We start from the raw sequence: 24174 nt of genomic DNA, 5'->3' as shown, positions 1-24174 counted from the left end.
TGACTTTATTTACCTTTCTTGGTATATTTACTATGTTTAAAACTAGTAGTTAGCTCCTTGAGCTACTCAACTGGTGTTCTGGCTTCTAAGTCTTGTCTCTCATATTATTTTTCAAAAATACATTTGATCACGTCACTTCCCTACTTAAAGAACTTTTAACGATTTCCTGTTGCCGCAGAATACATCCAAATTCTTTGGCAAAGCATGTGTGGTCTTCGGGAGTTTGGCCCAGGTACCCATTTAAACTTTTTTCAGCACTTCCCTTGGTGCATTCCTTAGTTACATCCAACTGCTCCTTTCTGTCCAGTCAAACACACACTCACTCCTGGTGAGAGAGAGATTTTCTTGCTACTACCTCCCACCCAAACTCTGTGTTTCTCCCCTAGGCAAAATGCCAAGATTACTCTGACCTTTCTCTCCCATCTTCTCCAACAGACTAAGCAACTGCTACCCTTTTTCTTTCCTTTGTACATATCTTGATTGTAGCGCTGACCTCCTTGTATCATGATTATTTAGTCAAGGGAGGCAGACATGGTGGGTTCTTATCCTTCTATTCTTGGTGCCCAGTGAAATCACTGACACATAATGGGCACTCAAATGTGTTGAGTTAAATTAAATTAGTCAGCTTTTTTCTTTTTAAGATGGTACCCAGATATGTGAACAAACACCATACTAGATGTTTCCAGTGAAGGTATTTTGTGGATAGGATTGACATTTAATTTAGATCAGTAAATTCTGAGTACAGATTGTTCTCCATAATGTGGTGGGCTTCATCCAATCAGTTGAAGGCCTTAAAAAAAAGACTCTCCTCCTCCAAGGAGGGGGGTCTTGCCAGCACAGCCTAGGAATTCAAATTCGGCTCGTCCCTGAGTCTCCAGCCTGCCAGCCCCTACTGCAGATTTTGGATTTGCCAGCCTCTACAATTACATGAGCCAGTTCTATAATTCTCTTTCTCTTTCTCTACACATCCTATTCTGTTTCTCTAGAGAACCCTAATACAGGAAGTTCATTTTTAAAAGTTCCTGCTACTGTTCACTCTGTACTTTAATTACTGAGTTTAAAAAAAAAGGTTGAGGTACTTCCCTGGTGGTGCAGTGGTTAAGAATCCACCTGCCAGTGCAAGGGACATGGGTTTGAGCCCTGGTCCAGGAAGAGCCCACATGCTGCGGAGCATCTAAGCCTGTGAGCCACAAGTACTGAGCCGTGTGCCACAACTACTGAAGCCCGCACACCTAGAGCCCATGCTCTGCAACGAGAAGCCACCACAATGAGAAGCCCACACATTGCAAAGAATAGCCCCTGCTCACCACAACTAGAGAAAGCCCATGCTCAACAACAAAGACCTGATGCAGCCAAAAATAAATTGAAAAAAAAAAAAAAAAAGTTGATAGAAAGTTGCCCAGGATTTTATGAGTGAAAGGTATCTTCATACGTAACTTTCCCCCTTGTTTATTTTTATTCATTCATATATATATGTACATGCATATATATATGTATATTTTTAAGGCCTAATTTACATACATTGACACATCCAGATCTTGTACAGTTCCTTTAGTTTTGATAAAAGCATACATATACCCATGTAACCACTATCAAAACACAAATCATTTCCATCACCCCAGAAAGTTCCCTTACACTAAAGTCTCCCTGCCCTGGAGAAGCAACTTTCTGATTCCTACATTGACAGATTCGATTTGCCTGCTCATTCTTGAACTTCATATACACGGAATCATCCAGTATGTAATATTCTGTGTCTGGTCATTAAGCATAATGTGTTTGAGATTGAGCTGTGTTGTTTTTGAGTATCAGTATTTTGTTCCTATTCATTGCTGAGTAGTATTCAGTGCATGACTATACCACAGCTTATCATTCTCTTGTTGACGGACACCTGGGCAGTTTCCAGTTTGGGGCTAATATGAATAAAGCTATTATGAACATTCTTGTACAAAGCTTTTTGGGAATATGTCTTCCACTTCTCTTCTTGGATAAATATCTAGGAGTGGAATTGTTTGGTTCATAGGACAGACTTACATTTAACTTTTTTAAATTGTTTTTTTCAGTTTTTCACTCCCACCAGTAGTATACGAGAGTTCCAGTTACTCCACATTCTCACCAGAATTTACTGTTTTTTTTCATTTTATCATTTCTTGTGGGTGTTTAGTAGTAGTACCTCTTGCATTCCTCTGATAATTAAGATGTGGAACACTTTTATAAGTGTTTACTGGCCATTCACCTGTTTTCTCATGTCTTTCTCCCTTTTAAAAACTGAGCTTGTTGTCTTATAGGACATACATTCATACATTCTAGATAAAATCCTTTATCAGATAACTGGTGTTATCAAGATTTCTTGCCCATTCATTTTCTTAATGATGTCTTCTGATGTGAAGAAGTTTTAAATTTTTATGAAGTCCATTTTATCAGGTTTTTCTTTCAGGATTAATGCTTTATGTATCTTCCAAAAAAAGCTTGCCTACCCAGAGATCATGAATTTAGACTTTTCCTTTTAGAAACTTTATAGCCTTAAGCTTTTATGTTTAGGCCTAGGATGCACCTTGAGTTACTTTGTGTATATGGTGTGAGGTAGAGGTCAAGGTCCTTTTTCCTTTATAGATATCCAGTTGTTCTAGCATCATCTGTTGAAAAGACTTTGCTCACAGAATTGCTTTGGTGCCGTTGTCAAAATTATTTGACTGTGTATGGTACTGGCACAAAAACAGAAATATAGATGAATGGTACAGGATAGAAAGCCCAGAGATAAACCCATGCACATATGGGCACCTAATTTTTGACAAAGGAGGCAAGAGCATACAATGGAGAAAAGACAGCCTCTTCAATAAGTGGTGCTGGGAAAACTGGACAGCTACATGCAAAAGAATGAAATTAGATCACTCCCTAACACCATACACAAAATTATTTGACTGTATATACCTCAGCTTTGCCCACTTTTTACTGAAATTTCTCTTCTACAAGTAGTTTGTTTGGTTTTTGTATTTTCATTCAGTTTAACACAGCAGGGACTTGAAAATCTTGTAAGTGAGGGAAGCTGGAGGACACAAGATGGTAGTAGTGAAATAATATTTGGTAGTTAACCAGTGGGATGAAGCACTTATGGGAAGGAAGTGCCTTAGCTGACACTTCTGAAGGTGAATACTTCTGTTTTCTAGGCTTTAAAATTTTAATTAGAAATAAATTTATTTTGCACTAATTGGTTTTCTTGTTCATGCCAGTAATTTTTTATTTTATTTAAATGCCAGCCTATAAAAAGGAAGCACAGAAAAATTCAAACCTTTCTCTATCCTTTATGCACCATTTGGAGAATTCCAATAAAATTCAGGTTCCTGGCAGGCAGGTTGTACACCTACTGCCCTGTGTTTTTGATTACAAATGACAAGAAATCATTTTGTAAAAAAATTATTTTTTGACGGTACGTGTGCAGGTCTGTTTGTGCATCAGTTACCACACTTTTAATTACAGAAGCTTTATAATTTAATGATTAGGAGAGTTAAGATCCTTTGTAGTTTTTGTTTTTTAGTATCTTCCTTGCCATTTTTTGCATGCTTATTTTTCCATAATTTTAGTATTTAGAATTTTAGTATCATCTAATATAAAACATATTGCTAATTGGTATTTAGGGGAGTATCATAATAAATTTATAAATTAAGGAGACCCTGACATACAATGTTGAATCACCCTATCCTGAACCTGGAAATGTCTTTGCATTTGTTCGATCAGTTCTACTTTCATGTCTTTCAGGAGTGCTATAAAGGTTTTGTTGCTACTATCATTATGTCCTCAAACTGGCTATATTTTTTATGTATGAAGGCAGTTGACGTCTGTATGTCAATTTTGTATCTTGCTACCTTTCTGAATCTTGTTTTAGTTAACCACTGAGATACTAGGGTTCTCCAGGTATACCAGGAATTGCCAACATTTAAAGGGCCAGATAGTAAATATTTTAGGCTTTGCCATATGTTTCCATGATAGATTCTTGTTTGTTAACCACTCTTTAAAAACGTAAAAACCATGCTTAGCCTGAGAGCCATACAAATACAGACCTCAGGTGTATAGTTTGTTTACTACTGCATATCATCTGCAGATAATTTTTCTTTACCAACTCTTACGCCTCTAATTGATTTCTGTCTAAATAGCTAATATTTCTAGCATAGGATAGAACTGTTGTGGAGATGGTGAGCATCCTTGCCTTGTTCTTGATATTAGAACCAAGGTCTCTAGTGTTTTTCTATTATATAAGATATTGACGTTAGGACTAAGGTATGTATTTTTTAATCATGTTAAACAAGCATTCATCACTTGTCATTCCTTGAATTTTTTTTAGGGAATGTATTTTAGATTTTAATTTTGTGAAAAGCTTTTTTAGCATCTACAAAACTGATGATGGGATTTTTCTTCCTTGGGTCTTTTAAGTAAATGGTGTCTCTTACCAGGTCACACATAGGCTATTATTTTCTTAATGTGATATTGGATTTGTTTGCAAATATATTATTTAGAAATTCCACATCAGTGTTCATGAGTGATATTGGTTTGTGTTGTTTGGGGTTTTTTTTTGGGGGGGTGGGTTGGTACTGTCCTTATCAGATTTAGGTATACATCATAAATGTATTGAATGTTACACATCATAAAAACAGTTGGTTTTCATTTTCTTGCAACAGTTTATGGTGCATTAGAACTATTTTGTTGAAAAGTTGGCTTGAATTCCTTTCTAAACTCACCTGGGCCTGGTGCTTTTCCTTAGGGTAGTTTCTTAATAATTTTTCTAGGGAAATTGGTTTGCTTTAGCTTTATTATCTGTTTATTATCTCTTATCAGTTTTGATAATCTGTATTTTCCTAGCAGAATAGCCATTTCATGTGGGTTTTCAAACTTACAGAGGGCGGCAGAGTGGTTATGTGTGATTTTTTAAACAACTTCTGCTTATTTTTCTTATTTCTCTTTGTGTATATACTTGTTTTCTCTGCTCCACTCTCCTTTCCCTCCGTCTCTTTTCCAATCAGGTTACTTAGTGGTTGTCTTGTTAATTTAAAAAAATAACAGATTTTTGATTATTAGGTCTGTTTCTTCTATTCTCTATTTCATTGATTTCTAGTTTTTCCTTTCTTGTCTTTTTAAAAACTCTGTCCACTTGCCTGAAATAACCTTCGTTTTTTACGCTTTCTGAATCTCTTTAAGTATGTTACAGTATGTGATTAGGTCTAGCTTTGTAAGCTAAGTTAAACTTTTTTTTCTTTTAGCAGCTGGGTTAGGTCTTTTCACATTTATTTTTACTGTATAATACTTTTGGTCTCAAAAATATTTATAATTACGTGTGTTTTATCTGCTATATTCCTTTTTCTATGATGTGCTGTCTTGCTCTTGAAAAAGGTAGTTTCTGGCATATAATGTTTCTATTTTTGTTTTGATTGCCTGTTATTTAACCTTTTACTATCTGTGTGTCAGTGTTTAATTGTATTCTTTAACTCTATTAGCTTATACCACAGTTTATCTGCTTTGCCCTTTCCCTCTGTGTTTGTTACATGCAACATTTGCCCATTAGCCTTCCACCCTCACCTCAATATTTGTTTGTCTTAATAATGTATGTGGATATATTAAAATCCTGTCAGTTCTTTTGCTATAGTTTTTGCAGTTATCTCTTGGGTTAGATGAAGCTTATTCTCTAGATTTCTGAAGAAGGGCTCACGAGTGGTAAGGTTCTTCCATGTTTAAATGACCAGACCAAGATGTAAACAGAGGTTTTCTCATTATAAATTCTGTGCCTTTTCTGCCGCACCTCATTACTTACCTTTGTTGATACACACTGAACGTCCAACCTGGCACCTTTTTTAGGTTTGTACTGAGTGTCTTAAAAGTGATATAAAGCATTGAACTTCGTAGTCTGCTTTGGGAGGTGGGTTTCTTTTCTTGTTGCTTTTTCAAAGATTGTTTTAACTATTCTTCCTTCCTCTTATTGTACAGGACCAAGCCATATGTCATTCTACGTCCGAACCCACAAAGGGTCTACACTTTCTCAGTGGTCTCTTGGCAATGGCACCCCAGTCACGAGTAAAGGAGGGGACTACTTTGTATTTTATTCCCATGGACTCCAGGCCTCTGCATGGCAGTTCTGGATAGAAGTACAGGTGGGAACTTCCCAGTATTGCTGGTATTACTGATCAGGTTTCCAGGTGGTATTTGGCAAGAATCTTGGGATCAGTCAGTGTTCTTGCCTTCCTAGCACTAGAGAAGTAACTAATTTTCTCCTCCAGGTCTCGGAAGAACAGCCTGAAGGAGCGGTCACTGTGGCCATTGCTGCCCACTATCTTTCTGGGGAAGACAAGAGATCCTCCCAGCTGGATGCTCTGAAAGAGAAGTTCCCAGATTGGACATTTCCCTCTGCCTGGGTGTGCACCTACCATCTCTTTGTGTTTTAGTCTTGTGGGTGAGCTCTAAGTACATGCCCACGGTTTCTCCTGGTGTTTCATGGATGTTTGTATGTAAGTCAATGAATTAATGAGCATATGTTCAAAGAGCTTTGTGGTCTAACACTCTTCAGGGCCCAGCACTGTCTGTAATGGTTATACTGTGGGGTAGTGTGCATGGCCCTTCTGACACTTGAAAATACCAGTTTTCTGGCACTTAAGCACATGTGGGTACTGCTACTTACCTACATAGGTCATTTTGTATGACCTTAAGGACGAAAGCCAACAAACCACTTTAATAGTTGTCCCCTTAGGATCATGAAAGATGCAGAAGGTACTGTAAGTCCACTGTTAATGAGACAAATGACATTTCCAGTTAAAGCCCAAGAGCATTTTTTTTGTGTCATTGGATGGTAGGTTAAATATCATTCACAGGAGTAATGATTCCCCTTGAGGCCTAACTCTGTAGGTCATTAGAAGGTAACTGCGGTAAAGACTGGGGAAGCACCATTGGGCTTTTGAGGCCCCAGCCTGTGCCGAGAGCTCTGCTTCTGCATGCAGCCTTTAGTGTGCTTTGCATCTCTGAAGCCCCGGTCCTCTGATGTGGAAACCTGTGTGAGTTGGGGACTCCTGTCCTTCTGACAAGTGGTCACTGAGCTCCATCATTGTAATGTTTTTCTGAGGTTGCTTTTTCAATGCCTGTTTCCCTCTGAAACATATATTTTCCTCCTCTCCACACCTCACCATTGTGAGAAGAGTATTTGTCTAGTTACCTTTCCCTCTGAGTTGCACAGGCCCTTTTGGTTTAGAATATTGTTCGTGCAAGTATATGATGTTAACTTCCTTCTTCAGAGCACTAGTTGCCATGGTGGCTATTCTGGGGTGGGAGGAGAGTGGGGTCGGGAGTGGCTGGGCGTTTTATATTTATTCTCACTTTTTAGGAGTCTTCTGTTATCCAAGGTTAATCCTTCAGGGCATAATTTTATTGATGCACTGGGTCCTTATTTTTGTCTGTTTTCCAGCCAGTTGAACAGATTAGCCTCTCACTAACTTACTGTGTTCAGCAGAGCTGGCTTTCCTGAGACTTGAGGCTGTGGCTTGTACTGGAATGTCCTTCTGTAACTGTCCTTAGAGTTGTCGGTGTTCAGATCCTGCATGATGGCAGCTCTAGGACTTAGAGGTACTTTTCATGTTGAGGAAGATGGCTGTTGGCTTCCTGGCTCCAGCAGTGGAAGAGTTTGATTAGAGCAGTGGTAAATTCTGCTAGCTTTCTTTTCTCCATTAAAAATGTAAAAAGACAATTTTTGCATTTAGCAAGCCTAGGCCAAAAAAAACATTTTAAAGAAAAGCCAGAGTAAAACAAAAAAAGTGGCACTCGGATCTGCCTGAACAGAAGGAGCATACATAGTAAGTGTGCGCTGTGGAAGAAAATACTTCTTGAAGCTGCTTGTGGGATGTATACAGTGTGCTTTCTGAATCATGCTCCTCATATACTGCCTGCCTCATTTGTGACTCCTTAAAAACTGACCGAGCCCACACAGACAGCAGGGTTGCAGGCAGAGCTGAATGGTAACATGCTGTCACATGCGTGGACACTGGAACCATTGCTTTTCCTGGACTTTGTAGGAACCATATAGAGTTGATCCTTGAACAACCTGGGGATATGGGGTGCTGACCACTGTGCAGTTGAAAATTTGCATATTACTTTACAGTCATACCTCTGTATCCAAGGTTCTACAGCCATGGATTCAACCAACCACGGATCATGTAGTACTGTAATACCCGTTTATAATCTGCGTATAATTGGACCTGCACCGTTCAAACCCATGTTGTTCAAGGGTCAGCTGTATCACTAGTCTTGGGTGCTTCACATGTCAGGCAGTACACATAAGGTTTGCAGTGTTTATAGCTTTTATAGACTCATCAATTGTGGAGAAAAAAACATCTAAACAAATTTCAAAATACAGGCATATTTTCTGTTCCTGTGGTTAATATGAAATAGATTACAAATTTCAAAATACAGGCATATTTTCTGTTCCTGTGGTTAATATGAAATAGATTAATGGAAATTATTTATAGGAAAAAGAAAAGCAAAATCACAAGTGTTGAAGAAGGACATTACGTGAGAAACCAAGAGTTCCCTGTTGTTATTCCATTTCAGTAATAATCATGGTTTTCTTTTTGCCTTTGAGTTATTTTCCTATGTGAACAATTCTCTCTTGTTTTGGTTTTCTTTGGCATTATAAAGCTCTGATTATCGTACAAATGCTCACTACTCTCATGGCATGCTTAATATTCTGGGGGACTATTTTAATGCCAAAAGTGGTTAAGTAATTATATACAATATCATGGCTCCGTTAAGAACACCGTCAGATCAGCAATCTCTGAGATTAAAGAACTTGTTAGTTTCTTGAGTATCTGATTTGAATGACTCATTTCTAAAAGGGTCTTTTCAAATTCTAATGCATTTCCTACAGAATTTAAAATGTACAGTACTGCACATTCAGGGAAAGTGTGAAGGGTTGCGATTTTGAAGAAATCCTTAAAATTTACATTGTGTCTGACCTAAGATTGTTGCATGAAGTTTTTCTGTTTCCACACTTTAGCAGATGTAAATAAGCACTATAGAGTCCTAAAATGTCACCACTGAGGGAGCCACTACTTAACGAAGCCAGACTGCTGACTCAGGAAGCTATAGAAAAAAATGATTGTCTTTTTCTTTCAACTTGTTTGCTAAGATTAATTATTGCCTTACACTTTAACTGAAATAAACTTTTTAACATACAAGTTAGTATCTTTAACAGAGAAATGGATCTTTATTTTGTTTTCCTGTATCCCCCATATTTGAAGGGTATAGAGCCTTTTAAAAAGACCTAGATGGCTCATGTGGTATCACTGATATTTTAATGGGTCATGTGAGCAAAGAACTCAACATGGCTTCAACTGGAATCCATTTTACTGTGGAATGAAATTGTGCATCTGAATTTCACAGAAATCAATGGCCTATCAATCAATCATTTGGTAAATATTGAGCTACAGCATACTTAGCAGTTTTAGCATTGCCACTGGCAAAGAAAATCACTGAAGGGCTAATAAATGATATTCTTTCATTCTTTAAGTGATTGATAGGGATAGGAGGGAGGGAAGAAAATATGGTCTTTCAGCCAGAGAGTAACCCACTGCACATTCCAATCTTCACACAAGGAAGGGTCACCACCAGTCCCCAAACAGTGTACCACTTGTGAGCTCCCAGAGCTCTGTGCAAGTTACTTCCCTTCCTAAGTGAATTCCCTCCGAATAACTTCTATTCTTAAATACACCTTGCCTTCTTTTAGGGCCAGTAAAGCCAAAATGCATCTATGCCTCTTTACCTCTGTTTTTGTTCGAAAAAACATCTTGGGCATTTTTGAAGTGCATCAGTACTTTTTTTGATACCACTACTTCCTGATTTCATTGATTGGTAAAAAATACAGTAAGCATGTTGATAATTTTTCTCCAAGTTTGGCCGTACACCATGACCAAATAGATGTATACCAGGAATGGAATGTTGGTTTAACACCTCAAAAAACCAATGTCACATACCAGGTTATTAGAATAAAGGACTACAGTATAATCTCAACAGATGCAAAACTCAACAGCTAAAACATCCTAATTTATGAAAGACTCAATACTTACTTACTCCCTAACGTCAGAAGGACAAGCGTATCTACTATTGCCACTTGAATACTGTATTGGAGGCGCTGGCCAGGGCTTTAATCGCAGATGACATGATCTTCTATACAGAAAATCCTAAAGAGTCCACACAAAAAACTATATTGGGTCAGCCAAAAAGTTCCTTTGGATTTTTCCTTAAGATCGTACGAAAAACCTGAACAAACTTTTTGGCCAACCCAATAGTAAATGAATTCAGCAGTGCTGTAGGATCCAATTACAGCATAGTATTTTTATAAAGAACAATCCAAAGATAATTCTATTTGCAATAGCATCAAGAAGAATAAAATACTAATAAGCTTAACAAAAGTACCTATAAAACACTACTGAAAGAAACTGAAGACATGAATAACTGGAACAACAACCCATGTTCATGGACTGGAAGGCATATTATCAAGACGGCAATATTCTCCAAATTCATCTGAATACAATCCTTATCAAAATCCTAGCTGCCTTATGTGTGTGTGCGGGTGTGCACGGAAATTGACAAGCTGGCTGTAAAATTTCAAATGGAAATGCACAGGACCCAGAAGAGCCAAAATGGTCCTGAAAAAAACAAACTTATGACTTACTTACACATTCAAAATCTCCTACTAAATAGCAACAGTAATCAAGACAATCTGGTACCAGCATTAAGGAAAGACCCCAGAGATCAACGTAATACAACTGACAGTTCCAGAAATAAACCCATTCATTTATAGTCAATTGATTTTCGACAATAGGAAAAAAATCTTTTCTGTGTATGGTGCTGGAACTGAACATTCACACACGAAAGAACAAAGTTATAGACCTCTTACTTCATACCATATATAAAAATTAACTCAATGGATCAAAGACCTAAATGCAGGTGCTAAAATATAAAACTCTCATTAGAAAACACAGGCATAAATCTTCATAACCTAGGATTTAGGCAATGGTTTCTTGGATATGACACCCAAAAGCTCAAGCAACCAAAGAAAAAGCTGGACTTCACCAAAATGAAAAACTTCTTTGCCTCAAAAGACAGTATCATGAAAGTGAAAAGCCCTCAGAATGAGAAAATATTTGCAAATCGTATCTCTGGTAAGTCTAGTATCCAGAATATATAAAGACCTCTTGCAAACCAACAATAAAATAAACGACCCATTTGTGAAATGCGCAAAGGATGTGAATACATATTTTTCTCCTGAGATATGAAAAGACATTAGCCATCAGGGAAATGTAAATCTAAACCATAAGATACCACTTCATACATAACTTAGATGGCTATAACCAAAAATACAGACAATAACATGTGCTGATAGTAGAAACCAGAACCCTCCTCCACTGCTAGTGGAAATGTTAAAAAAAAAAAAAAAGGCACAGGCACTTGGTAATACAATTAGGCATTGCCTCAAAAAAATTAACCAGTTATATGACACAGCATTTCCACTGCTAGAGAGAACTGAAAACGTATGTCCACACAGAAACTTGTACATCAATGTTCATTATTAATGGTCAAAAAGTGGAAACCACCCAAATGTCCCTCAACTGATGAATGGATAAACATGTAGTATATATATCCATAAAATGGATTATTCAGCCTTAAGAAGGAATAAACTACTAATATACAAAGTTGAAAACCTCATGCTAAGTGAAAGCCAGACAGAAAAAGCCACATATAAGTCCATTTAGATGAAATGTCCAGAACAGGCAAATTCAGAGACAGAAAGCAGATTTAGGAAAATAGGAAAAAGTCAAAATTCCACCTATTATTTTAGTCACACGTATTAGAGATGACTAGTTTCCTCTGGTATGTGTACTTTTATATCATTTTTTCATTGTATTTTGAGTATTTTCCATGTCATCAATATGGACTGTCTGTTCCAATTGCCTATTTATTGCCAGGCATCTAGGATGCTGCCAACTCTTGATGCTCCTATTCTAAATAATTCTGCATACACATTTTAAATCTAAATTTCTAGTTATTTCATAAGGAAAATTCTAAGAGATAGAATTATATAATGAAAAGAATATTTTTATGACTTTCAATACATATACTTTTTGCTGTTAACTTGAGATGATGAATAAACAAAAGTTCACGTAATGGTTTTATTGCCCTTTACCAAGTAAAAAAATACACATTACAGAAGTAGCAGCAACTTTAATTACAAGCAAAGGTTGACTCTACCCCCAAATGACTTCTTGTTTTGGTATCAGCAAATAATTTAAACTTCAAATAGTTATATTGAATATTTAAATTCACTGGTTAAAATTATGGCTTAAACAGTCGATATGTGATCCAAACAAGGCAAAATTAAAATATGAATTAAAAAAATTAATGTAACACATTACCAAAGAGAAATTTTCTATAAAGTTGCCAATTTTTTTGCCTTGGGGCCACCTATATCTCTTAGTTGAAAAACAAGTAGTTTATACAAGAAAAGTTTCGTTCATGGCATTAACCACAGGAATACAGTTAACTTATTGGTGCCCTGCTTTTAAGAGTGCAGGATGAACCCAGCAGCACATTAGGATACCTGAAAAAGATCATAGCTGTTTACAATGGTAAGTCATTTTTATTGACTAAATACACCAAACACAAAAGTAATGCTAGTTCTTCTCCTAATGGACTAGGACAGGAGAAGAAATTCTTCAGTTTAGTTTCCTGCTGGGCTGCATGTACTCACATGGGAAACATTTTCTATCTTAAAATTCAGAGAAAGGTGGTTTAAAACAAAGGCTTAAATAAACATAGCACCAGAAGGACCAGGTACCAGTAATCACATATTCCACCCATTCAGGAGTTTTTGTATGTGAAATTATTGCACTTGTAATGTGAAAAGTAAGTGATAGTAAATTACCAAACTCAATAATTTAAAACCGTTTGATGAGTTATGAACAAAGCATTTTCGAAATGGTTTTGGGTTTCCCTTCAGAGGAAACCTGGCTAGGACAACTAAAGCTAGCCATTTACTTTAAAAAGCAAGGATAGAGGACCAAGTTTTATTTCTAAACTGTAATTGCACTATGAGAAGAGAGGCTGTTTTACATAGTGGTATGAATTTGGTCCACATCAAATACATTGTTATTATAAAAATAACTTCATTTTTGTAAAAAATAACATTGCATTCCTTTGTTCAAATTGCACAGTACAAACAAGCTATCTAAATTAATACTGTTATAAGGTAATTGATGTACATACAGTGGATATGTGTTCAGTCTAAAGCAATTGAGTATGCAGTCATGTTTTCATAATGTATGAAAACTAAAGTTTGTTATTTCTAGAAATACATAAAATATTTAAAAAGTTACAATGAAGAATGCATTCTTTACATACTAATTTTTAGTAGCTGTGATAATACAGGATTCAGCAGTCTATTTACATAAAAGTCCATTTTTATTCCATTTATAAAAGCAATAAATAAGAAACTACATTAATTTGCACAAAACCTGTTTCATTTCATGATCAGTGTGACCATTTCTGTTACCTTATGACCAAGCCAATAAACCTGTCTTCCTCTATGAAGACTGCTTACATTTGGAAAGAAGAGCAAGCCCTGTCTTTGTTCCAAGAGTGAGTATCTATAGCCATGCAGAATCCAGCATAAAACCTTACAAATTATAGTACAAGCCCTAAAAATATGAACAGTGCCTTTGAGTATACTTACACAAGAGTACTCACAAAAAGATAACAATTCTTTGATACAAAATAGTTCAGTGGTATCTAATAGCATAATTGATAAAAACTCCTCAGACCTCAGCCCACGCTGACCTAGCAGGAACCAAGCTTGCTAAAAAGCAGGCACACTGACTCACAGGTTAAATAGCTTCCATCAATTCAGCACTGGGATTTAACAGGCTAGAAGAGGAGCATGTCTCCTTCACACAGGCACCTCTTATGCTAGGGCAGGCATCTATTCAGAGGCCCAGTTAGGGAGGCCAGTGCTCTTGATCCACGGGGGCATACAGGTAGCTCAAGTACTTGATGAGCTATAGCAAGCACCTTAGCATTTGTTTTTAAAAAGCAGTCTGAACACACGCTGAACCAGAAAACATAGGAAGCTGTAAGTAGTGAAAAGTGTTTTGCTCATCTGGGGCAAAACAATCCCTGTGGTTTAAGAGCTACCAACCTTTAAGAATAAAACCAAAATATTCTCGTGTACATCTGTACAATATTCTTTATTACTTCCACTGCAGCTTAAAAAATTTTTTTTATGAAAGATGATTTTTTTTGATATCACATTTTTATGGACTCAAAGAGATTTCTTAGAGGAGAAAGAGTTAGTTAAAATTTAGTAATACCTTACCAGAGTCTCAGAGCTGAGTTCTCTCCCTGGTTAAATCATCCAGCTAGGTCACAGTGTCCTCAGCTGCATGCTACTGCTAATTAATACTGCCCGTGGTGACGGCACCCAATGTTGTTAGGACACAGAACAGTCGTAAGTCCCATCCTGGAAAGGTTCCTCCTCCTCTGCTCGCATTGTGTCCTCCTCTTTCCGGCTGACCAGACTGCTACCTCCAACCTCGCCCTGGGGGATGCTCCCGTGGCTGGAGGAGCTCCTGTTCTCCTCTGCCCGGGGGGTTGTCTGTTCAGGAGTCTTACCCACAGTTACTGGCTGGAAGGCTTCAGGCTGGACCTGCTCTTCTGTTATCTCACTGAGCTTCTGCAGTTGTGGCTTAATGATGTTTAAAAATGGCTTATATCCAGGACTAAGTAGAAGAAAACGGAAATTAGCTCTCCTCTGCCACATTCAAAAGGCTCCATAGCATGTTATGGATGAATTCCTACTAAGCACTGATATAGTAAGGTCAATGAGATTGTGGGCGAGGGGAGGAGGCACAGAAGGGTCGGGAGGAAAGGCTTTTTAGGTGCCAAGGCCACCATTGAGGGAGCAGCACGTAATGTAAGTGTGAGCACAAAGAGCAAAGACTGATATTCTTTATCCAGTATTACGATTAAAAATCGTATTCTATAATCTAAGCACCGATAGGATTTTAGACTTGAAAAACAGGACCTTCAGAGAACATTTAACATGAATGAATCTACCAATTAAGGAAAACTAGACCCAAGTAAGGGAAATCCCAAATCCACACATAACTGGTGACAAAGGGGTAGAATCCCAGGCTCTTTTAACTTCATTCACTACTCTTAATTTGGGCTTGTTAGTAATTGCCATGGAATGTTAAATTCACACAGACCTTAAATTTTTATCTTCTCAAGCAGATGTTTTTAGGTTATTACCTTCTACTTGACAGAACTAAAAATCTCAAGTTCCACCCTAGATCTAAGATCATTTGTACTGCATCAGTCTTGAGTCAGTGACATGTATTCACTGACCAACACTATCTCAATGGATATTACTCATCTAAACTGGTATAAAATGGTAACTAAAGAAACTAGCCTTTAAAGTGAATATACAAAAGGAGTTTTTATCTCTAACAACCTAAAAAAATCTCCAAATAAATGAACCAGAACTAAGCCTTAATGTGAAAGGACAGGATTCACCAAAGGACCGTGAAGATAACAAACCTAATGAAACTAGCACTTACCAATCTGTAGAGGCCCATCTGTCCACAGCATGCAGCCCTGTCTTTATGTTCTGTAACATCTCTCCATCTACCTCTGAAGATTGTATAATAACCAAAATCTGGTTGATTACTGAGGATTCTCTGAGAATCAGGCCTATAACAGCACACCAGTCCAGACATCCTGCCTCCATGAAGATGTGTAGCAAATACCTACATATATAAGCAGAAACACAAATGACTGATGCTAAAAATGATCTACAGATGTACATAAGGGCAGTCATTATCGGGAAAGTAGCCTCTGTACCCAATTTGCCCAGATTTCCTGAGTAGGCATTCTATGCTTTCAAAATGCTGAGAAACTCACCGAAGCTGAACCTGGGATTTGTGAGGTCCTTTACTTGCCAACTCCATAGAGATGTGCTCTAGGTCTGACTGAGTTAAACTGAGTGTGGAGAAATTTTCATCCACCATTGTCCAGTCTCCATCCACCATGGAGCTACTTTCAGTCAAGTCTGTGGCTGAACCAATACTGCATTCATCACCTGATGAAGAATTGCCAAAAGTTACAAACTAGCTTCATGTAGAAAATATGTTTTCCTTTCATTATAAATGTTAACTGTCTCTCAGATGTTGATTTCTCTTCAGGATTTTGAGACCAAAACATTAAATCCACTACTAAAACTCCCATGTTACATTAATAATAATAGATATAAAAAAAATTATTAGGAGGTAACCAGGCCTTATGTGCCTTCATACTACCTAAAAAGTAGTCTTGCCCACCTCTGAAAAAAAAAAACCCTAGCAATAATTTGTCTTTTTTTTTTTGGGGGGGGGGGGGCGGCGGTTGGGGGCATGCTTCGCGGCTTGTGGGATTTTAGTTCCCTGACCAGGGGTTAAACCTGGGCCCCCTTCGCAGTGAGAGTACAGAGTCCTAACCACTGGACCGCCAGGGAATTCTCGATCACGTTTTTAGATTCAATTACCAATTTACGATACAGAGGAAACTGTCTAAACCATGAAGATGCAATAACCTAAAATCCACATCATGAGAAAATCCACAGAATCAAGTTTATTCAATGAATAAACTGCAAGTGGAAAAAAAAGAGAAATGGGGAGGGGGAACGATCACTAAAAAGAAAATTAAAAAACATAATCACAGTGTGTGAATCTTATTTGGATCTTGATTCAAACCATAAAAAAATTATGACATTATAAAACAGTTGGAATTTGAATATTTACTGGATATTTGATGGTATTAAGGAATTACTATTAAATTTTTAAAGAGATGTTAATGGTGTAATTATCATTATCTTCAAGAAGAGTCTTCAGAAATATATACTGAAATGTTCACAGATAAAATATATCATGTCTCGGATTTAGTTCAATAATACAGGAAGGGGAAAGTGGATAAAACAAATTTGTTCCTGACTTGGTAATAACTGGAGTGGGGGCTGGGGGAAGGGTGTCCATTATACTATTATTTCTCCTTTTTAAATATGTTTGAAGTGACCTCTTTAGAAAGTTTTCTAAAAAAAAAAGCAATGATGCCACCTCACGTCCATTAGGATGCTGCTATCAACAAAACCAGCAAGTAAGTGTTGGTGAGGATGTGGCAAACCTGGAATCCTTGCCAATGTTGGTAGGAATGTAAAATGGTGCAGCTGCTATGGGAAAAAAATTGAAAATAGAATTACCATGTGATCTGCCAATCCTACTTCTGGGTATATACCCAAAAGAACTGGAAGTAGGGTCTCGAAGAGAACTCCCATGTTCACTGTACTCCCACATTCATTACAGCATAACTCACAATTAACCAAAAGGTGGAAGCAATGCAAATGTCCCCTGATGGATGGATAAAATGTGTTATAAACACATAATGGAATATTATTCAGCCTTAAAAAGAAAGGAAATTTCCATGCATGTTACAATAGGGATGAACTTTGAGAACATTATGCTAAGTGAAAGAAGCCAGACACAAAAAGACAAATACAGAGACAGAAAATAGAATGGTAGTTGCTAGGAGTTGGGGGAGAGAGGGATGGGGAGCTATTGTTCAGAGTACAGAGTTTTGGTTTTGCAAGATGAAAAGAATTAAGAGTTCTGCAGGTTGGTTGCACAACAATAAAAATGTAGTTAATACCACTGAACTGTACACTTAAAAATGGTTAAGATAGTAAATTTTACATGTATTCTACCAAAATTTAAAAAGAAAGTCATGGCAGCTATATGCCTCTCCACATAGCAGAAGCTCCGGTAACAGTGATGACACACTGAAAATCAAACATCAGGTGAATGCCTGGCCATTAAAAAACTCCAGAAAATCAGACCAATTGCTACTTAAGTTCTTATATAAACCTAAACAACATAAATCACTTTAAAACTTCTTCAACCTGTAATGTAACCATTACTATAATTGCAGAAGCTGACACACATTTTTTGATAAAGGGTCAGACAGTAATATTTTAGGCTTTGAAGCTAAGAGGCAAAATTAAGGATATCATGCAGGAATTTATAAGAGAAAAAATTTTTTCCATAAATTTGTATCAGTGAAATAAAAAAATAGAAGATAACTGGGTACAATTTTATGATACGGGTCCACCTATGAGAAGAATGGAATTCTTTACACACGGATAACATTTTGCTTACTTGAGGTTCAAAGTTAGTGTTTCTGTATCATCAAAGTTGATTACAAAGGTTCATTTATTAGTGCTGAGCTGTAATGAGAATTTACCTATTTCATTTATCTAAAATAAACATGGCAAAATATAGTCAAGGCCAATATGGCCTTGTTCTAGTAACTATCCACCTCTCCAGCAGATACAAATGGCTAATCCTCAAGGACATATCTTGAAAGAAAAGAGTGAAGCTCTCTCTCTGAAGTGCTATAGCATATAAACTTTCCTCCACAGGAACTGAAGAGGAGCTAGGGTTTAAAATGATATCTACCTTTATTAGATAAAGGTGAAAGGAAGGCATCTTGCATCTGTGGTCCATGGGATGAGGCTGTGTCTATTTCATGATGCGTGGGGCCAATGTTGCCAAGCCAGCTCCGACTTCGTTGGACATTAGAGATGCCAGCGTCTATCTCAAGGTTCAAAAAAGGGTCAGCTGACTGGGATGTTAACAGCTGCTCTCCCACTGCAAGGAGATCCAAAAACAAAGAAAAAAATGGGAATCAAAGGTGCACACACTGCCATTTCCAATTCAGTTCTTTCAGCTTCTCTTCCCTCACCAACCCCAAATACTAAAAGTTCAGAGCTAATTACTGTCCCTACACTGCATCATCCATCCACTGAACCAGGGATGTGGGACTGTAACAGAATGGACTGACTATATAACGCCACCCAGCAGTCATCTTATATCATCATGTATCTTACTAGAACTAGGCAAAACTTCATTCTGTTCGTTCATCTTTAAATGATTTTCCTTGGTTTTAACATGACATGAAGTTTCCAAATGCCATAATAATGGTTTTTGTTTGAATTTTCATAAGTGATAATAATTACAACAGTCTTCTTTAAAAGACCTGAACTAAAAAACTTTTTTCTTTTATCAAAATACAGTTTCACTTTGTCCTCTCCTAATTTAGAAGATGGCCCAAGCTCTCAAGATGCATTTTTACCATTTCTCTGGAATGAGTCCTGTCAGATAAGTCACAATTTAGCTTATTTTGAGGTCTGTGATTAATAACTCCTTCCTACAAAAAACAAATGTGGGAGCTTCTATGTTCAGTCAATGCTCAACCTGCTGATCATCTGATACAACAATTGGTTGGATTCATAAATTAGACTTAAAGGTCATAAGACCTAGAGACATATGTTCTACTTTATTTACATCCTGAGTCAAATGGTGGATGTTCCAAGTGATGCACAAAAAGTTAGCTTTTATCTGTTCTGACCTTGGAATGAAAAGACTTCCTTGAATATCAACTAACAGCAAAATGTCTACATATTTGGAGCAAAATACAATCCTCCCTGTACAAGGAACACAAAGCCTACATTACCTGTTCGGTATTTTCCATTTTTGAAAGGAGAACTGAGAGAAGAAGCTGGGATGATGGGAAGTGGCCACAGGAAATCTTTGTGGAGTCCCTTCAGGGCTAACACAAAGTTGTCTACTCGGGCAGCTCGGGTACGTTCCTTGCATAGCCAACTAATTAGTTCAAAGCCCAGCTGGGCTGCAAAGCAGCCGAGATCCTTTAGCCGAACTTCTTCTAAGAGACGCCGGGCATGTCTCCAGAGCATCATATCAATATACATGTTCTCAGCACAGTCACTGTCTTTGCTCCATCTGTAAGTGGGAACACAAGAAAGCTACAGAACAATCTTCACTGGAGGACTTCAAATACTTTTATGAAGTAACACTGAAAACGCTGACAAGGAGGTAAGACATCTAAGATCTAATTCTGATTGAAGCTAAAGTATTAGGGCTTCTCCATGTGATACCACAATCTATTAAACAATACCTCGATCATAGTAGCCTCTTAAAACATATTTGTATAATGAAAATATAGAATAGGAAAGAACAGGAGACTAAGTCAAACCACGAAGAGGATGGTAGCTGGATAAAGGAAAGAAAGGGAGCAAAAAAATGCTGTATTTGGAAAGACCAATGAAAAGAGGGAAGATCAGATCAAAGGAACTAACGAGAGAGAAGCACAGTGAAATGAAGTCTCTTAATGTGAGTTTTACAGACACATCAAAACGGATTTTTAAAAATTAACTGCTAAATATAGTCTATTGTCCTTTATTCACATGAACTGACATGGTATAACTGGTCTGGTCACTAGGTGACAGGGTGCTTTCAGCAAGAGGCAGTATTGGAGCAGGACTGCCTAGATTCAGATCTTGGCTCTGCCACACATTAGTTGTACAAACATAAAGCAAATTTATTTTTCTGGGCCTCTGTTTTTCACCTGTGTAATGTGGAACAGTATCTACCCAGATGGAGCTGTTGTAAGGACTGAAAGACCTACACATGGAAATGCTTAGAACCATGCCTAGCACATAGTGAGTGCTTAGTATATATTAGCCAGCACTTTTAAATTCAGGGGCATGGCTGAGAAGCTACTGTTTGCCTGGCAATTGTTTACAATCCTCCATGGTTGCATTTAACTTGTTTATAGTCCATGACAGTGTGTGTTTGTGTGTGTGTGTGTGCACACTGGGAATGGGGCTGTATTAATGGCTGTGATAAGAAAAAGCAGTAAAACATCACAATAAAAAATGTTCAATAAGCTCTCACTATGTGTCAGGCACTGTAGTAAGAATACACACAGAACCAAATAACACAGGAAGGAATACAAGGACCTCACAAAACGGAGGAAATTCTATTTTATAATGTTCAGTATGAGTTCATAGTTACCTCTCAGGAGAAATAACCCATCTACGTGTAATGTAGGTTTCAGCCTCCAGGATACACTTCTTTTTGGCTTCCACTGTTTAATGACTTCTCCACTCAAAAGAGTCACAGGAGAGTCAAGTACATGAGAACTAAATTTTACTTTTTGTCAAGAGGTATAGTTGGAAAGAAGGGTAAAACTGCTGACTGTAAGAAGGCTTTTGTTTTGTTTTGTTTTGTTTTTTTTGCGGTACGCGGGCCTCTCACTGTCGTGGCCTCTCCCGTTGCGGAGCACAGGCTCCGGACGTGCAGGCTCAGCGGCCACGGCTCACGGGCCTAGCCGCTCCACGGCATGTGGGATCTTCCCGGACCAGGGCACGAACCCGTGTCCCCTGCATCGGCAGGCGGACTCTCAACCACTGCGCCACCAGGGAAGCCCTGTAAGAAGGCTTTTGAATTATCTGCAGATTTATCTGTCTTCCTTTTTATTCTGGTCCTCTATTATCAGAGGTAATTTACAGTTAGTGGCATTCAGCATGGACAAACCGAGATCTACTCCAGTACAAAGGGCAGAAACTGTACAAAGAATAAAGAAGTGAACTTTGGAGAAGGAAAAAAGGGAAGCCTTTTGGAAATGTAAGAAGGAATTGCAATTGGATCAAATAGTTGTTTTCCCAAGATGCAATTCTACAAATACCCTGAAATGCAATGTGTCGCAGAATGCCCTAAAACCAGTAACAGCTCTTCATTCTTTTACCTTTTTCCAGAAGGGCCAGACGGCATACTTAGTGTTTTCTGTAAGCTGAATTTACTAGCAGGTACATTTTCAGCTGACTGGGATAAACTGATGCTTCGATTCCTGAAGAACTCAAATCCACCACTTGAACTGGGTTCCTATGATTACACACCGTACAGTTAGAGGAAGATGCCACGTGGGTGTAATGGCCTAGAGAAGCTGTGCAATTCTGCAACTAACCTGAGCTGTAGGTGTGGATGGAGGTGTCTCAGATTCTCCAGAGCCAATGGCTTTAAGAAATCGAATCATGTGTCGACACAGGTCCCACTTGCTTTGTTCCAGGGCTGTGTTGAACAGAAGGGTGGCATGCTGCCTACTTACTGCTGGTACTTCCATGTTCTAGAAAAACAACCAAGGAAGACAAGAATTCCTTTTATACAACAAATGACTTGGGAAGATATAAGCAATTCTTTATATCCACGGTTCCCTAAACCCAGAGAAGTAATGCAGCTACAACAATGGGAATAGTTTAACAGTAAAATTAAAAGAAGCATTAAAAAGTACCATACAAGGAAAAGTGAGGCAAATACTCTGCTGGTGTAATATAATTTATGATTTCTTGAACTGCCATTATTGCCAGATATCTTACATAAACCTTACATATTCTTTCATTTCTCCTAGTGACTCTCAAAATATGTATTTCATTCTCATTTTACAGAGGAGAAAACTGAGTTAAATAACTGTTAAAGATCAACAGAAAAGAATATAAATTTGTCTCCCTGACTCCAAAAAAGCTCAGGTCTATTTCCTGCGACAGAGAGTTTTCTGAAAATGTGACTAAAAAAAACCTTTGCTTTAGGCAATAGTATGTAGTCTTGCTACACAAAGAGCATTCTCTGTAATTTTTTCACAAATTTAAACTTGCTGCTTGCCTTGGCCTTCATGGAAAGGTGCCTAACAGGCAAGTTCAACTGTAATTATTATCTGTCAATCCACAGCAACTTAGGAATTCAGATCGTTTCTAATTCCATTGCTTGGGAGATCACTGAAAGTCTAAGGAGTGACCTAAAACAAAACACAGCTGCATTTATTGTTTGTTTTTATGACTGTGTGGCCTTTTAAGAATACCCAAGGAATCACAGAATCTTGGGGCCACTTAGCTTCTGCCTGAATATCCCCTCTGGTTTCAATCAGTTGCCATGAAGCAAATAAACTGACAGGAAAACTGCTTCAGGCAGAATTTCAAACAAGGTCTATGGTTAGCTTCTTTAATCAATGAAAACAACTCTGCAGGAATTTTAAAGAACTTTTAAATGTAACCTATCAAATTCACATCAGACTAATAGGAAAGCAAACTATCAAGCCCTTTTGTCAAATGTATAATGAAACAAATTTTCAGGAGTCTCAAAGAACCCATTATTTTGAGAAAAATTGTGTAATTACTGCGGCAGGTTTGGATCTTCCCTGCGTGCTATGGGGAGCCTAACGTAAGGTACTCTGTTGTAACCCACATTCTAATCAGAGTCCCCTCAGCAATTCCACACTATAAGGAAAGAGATTATTGTGGAGAGCTCAGACAAACCCACTGATATTCAAAATAATTCTTTATTATTATGTTTCTTACATATTTCAATAATCTTATGTAATATGTGCATATCATTATATGTACTATGATATATAATATGTATATACATATATGTATACATACACTTCTTCAGTATTACTCAAAATAATACTGTAAACTCATTAATTTGTTTTAGGCCTATTTATGGACAAACAGGATTAAAAAAACACAACCCTGCAATGTTACTTTATGATAGTAAAGAAATTTTCTGCCATCATATGGTAAGACTGAGTTCTTCAAAAGGAAAGATAAAAACTGAACAGAGGAGGAGAGGGGGAAGATGGCGAAGAATAAGACACAGAGATCACCTTCTTCCCCACAGATACATCAGAAATACATCTACACGTGGAACAACTCCTACAGAGCACCTACTGAACGCTGGCAGAAGACCTCAGACCTCCCAAAAGGCAAGAAACTCCCCCACGTACCTGGGTAGGGCAAAAGAAAAAAGAAAAAACAGAGGCAAAAGAATAGGGACGGGACCTGCACCAGTGGGAGGGAGCTGTGAAGGAGGAAAGGTTTCCACACACTAGGAAGCCCCTTCGCGGGTGGAGACTGCGGGTGGCAAAGTGGGAAGCTTTGGAGCCACGGAGGAGAGCACAGCAACAGGGGTGTGGAGGGCAAAGTGGAGCGATACCGACCGGCACTCACCAGCCTGAGAGGATTGTCTGCTCACCCGCCAGGACGGGCGGGGCTGTGAGCTGAGGATTGTCTGCTCACCCGCCAGGACGGGCGGGGCTGTGAGCTGAGGCTCGGGCTTCGGAGGTCGGATCCCAGGGAGAGGACTGGGGTTGGCAGCGTGAACACAGCCTGAAGGGGGCTAGTGCGCCACGGCTAGCCGGGAGGGAGTCCGGGAAAAA

The 24174-nt window shown here is 38.1% G+C and overlaps 2 protein-coding genes across 7 annotated transcripts in view; one reads left to right on the top strand and one right to left on the bottom strand.

Annotated features, from left to right (window-relative positions):
• Positions 1–9871, top strand: part of ERMP1 (endoplasmic reticulum metallopeptidase 1) — a 53423-nt gene extending 43552 nt beyond the window's left edge. Inside the window, exons 14-15 of the mRNA XM_060014724.1 lie at positions 5971–6134; positions 6261–9871. Coding sequence (XP_059870707.1) covers positions 5971–6134; positions 6261–6425 — 329 coding nt within the window. The 3' untranslated portion in view covers positions 6426–9871. The remainder of the gene's footprint in view (positions 1–5970; positions 6135–6260) is intronic.
• The window catches only part of RIC1 (RIC1 homolog, RAB6A GEF complex partner 1), a 162937-nt gene that overhangs the window by 14361 nt on the left and 124402 nt on the right, over positions 1–24174 (bottom strand). For 5 of the 6 annotated variants that reach the window (XM_060014718.1, XM_060014719.1, XM_060014720.1 and 2 more), the window contains 7 exons: positions 21931–22089; positions 21712–21848; positions 19618–19904; positions 18561–18752; positions 15979–16156; positions 15636–15824; positions 10475–14795 (listed from right to left, as the gene is read on the bottom strand). In XM_060014718.1, coding sequence (XP_059870701.1) covers positions 14507–14795; positions 15636–15824; positions 15979–16156; positions 18561–18752; positions 19618–19904; positions 21712–21848; positions 21931–22089 — 1431 coding nt within the window. In that variant the 3' untranslated portion in view covers positions 10475–14506. Of the gene's footprint in view, positions 1–10474; positions 14796–15635; positions 15825–15978; positions 16157–18560; positions 18753–19617; positions 19905–21711; positions 21849–21930; positions 22090–24174 lie in introns of those variants that run through there. The other variant, XM_060014721.1, reaches the window with a different exon arrangement.

Source organism: Delphinus delphis, chromosome 6 (assembly GCF_949987515.2).
Source record: "Delphinus delphis chromosome 6, mDelDel1.2, whole genome shotgun sequence".
NCBI classification, from domain to species: domain Eukaryota; kingdom Metazoa; phylum Chordata; class Mammalia; order Artiodactyla; family Delphinidae; genus Delphinus; species Delphinus delphis.
The sequence above is the reverse complement of the archived record's forward strand: the minus strand, read 5'-3'. Positions and strand labels throughout refer to the sequence as shown.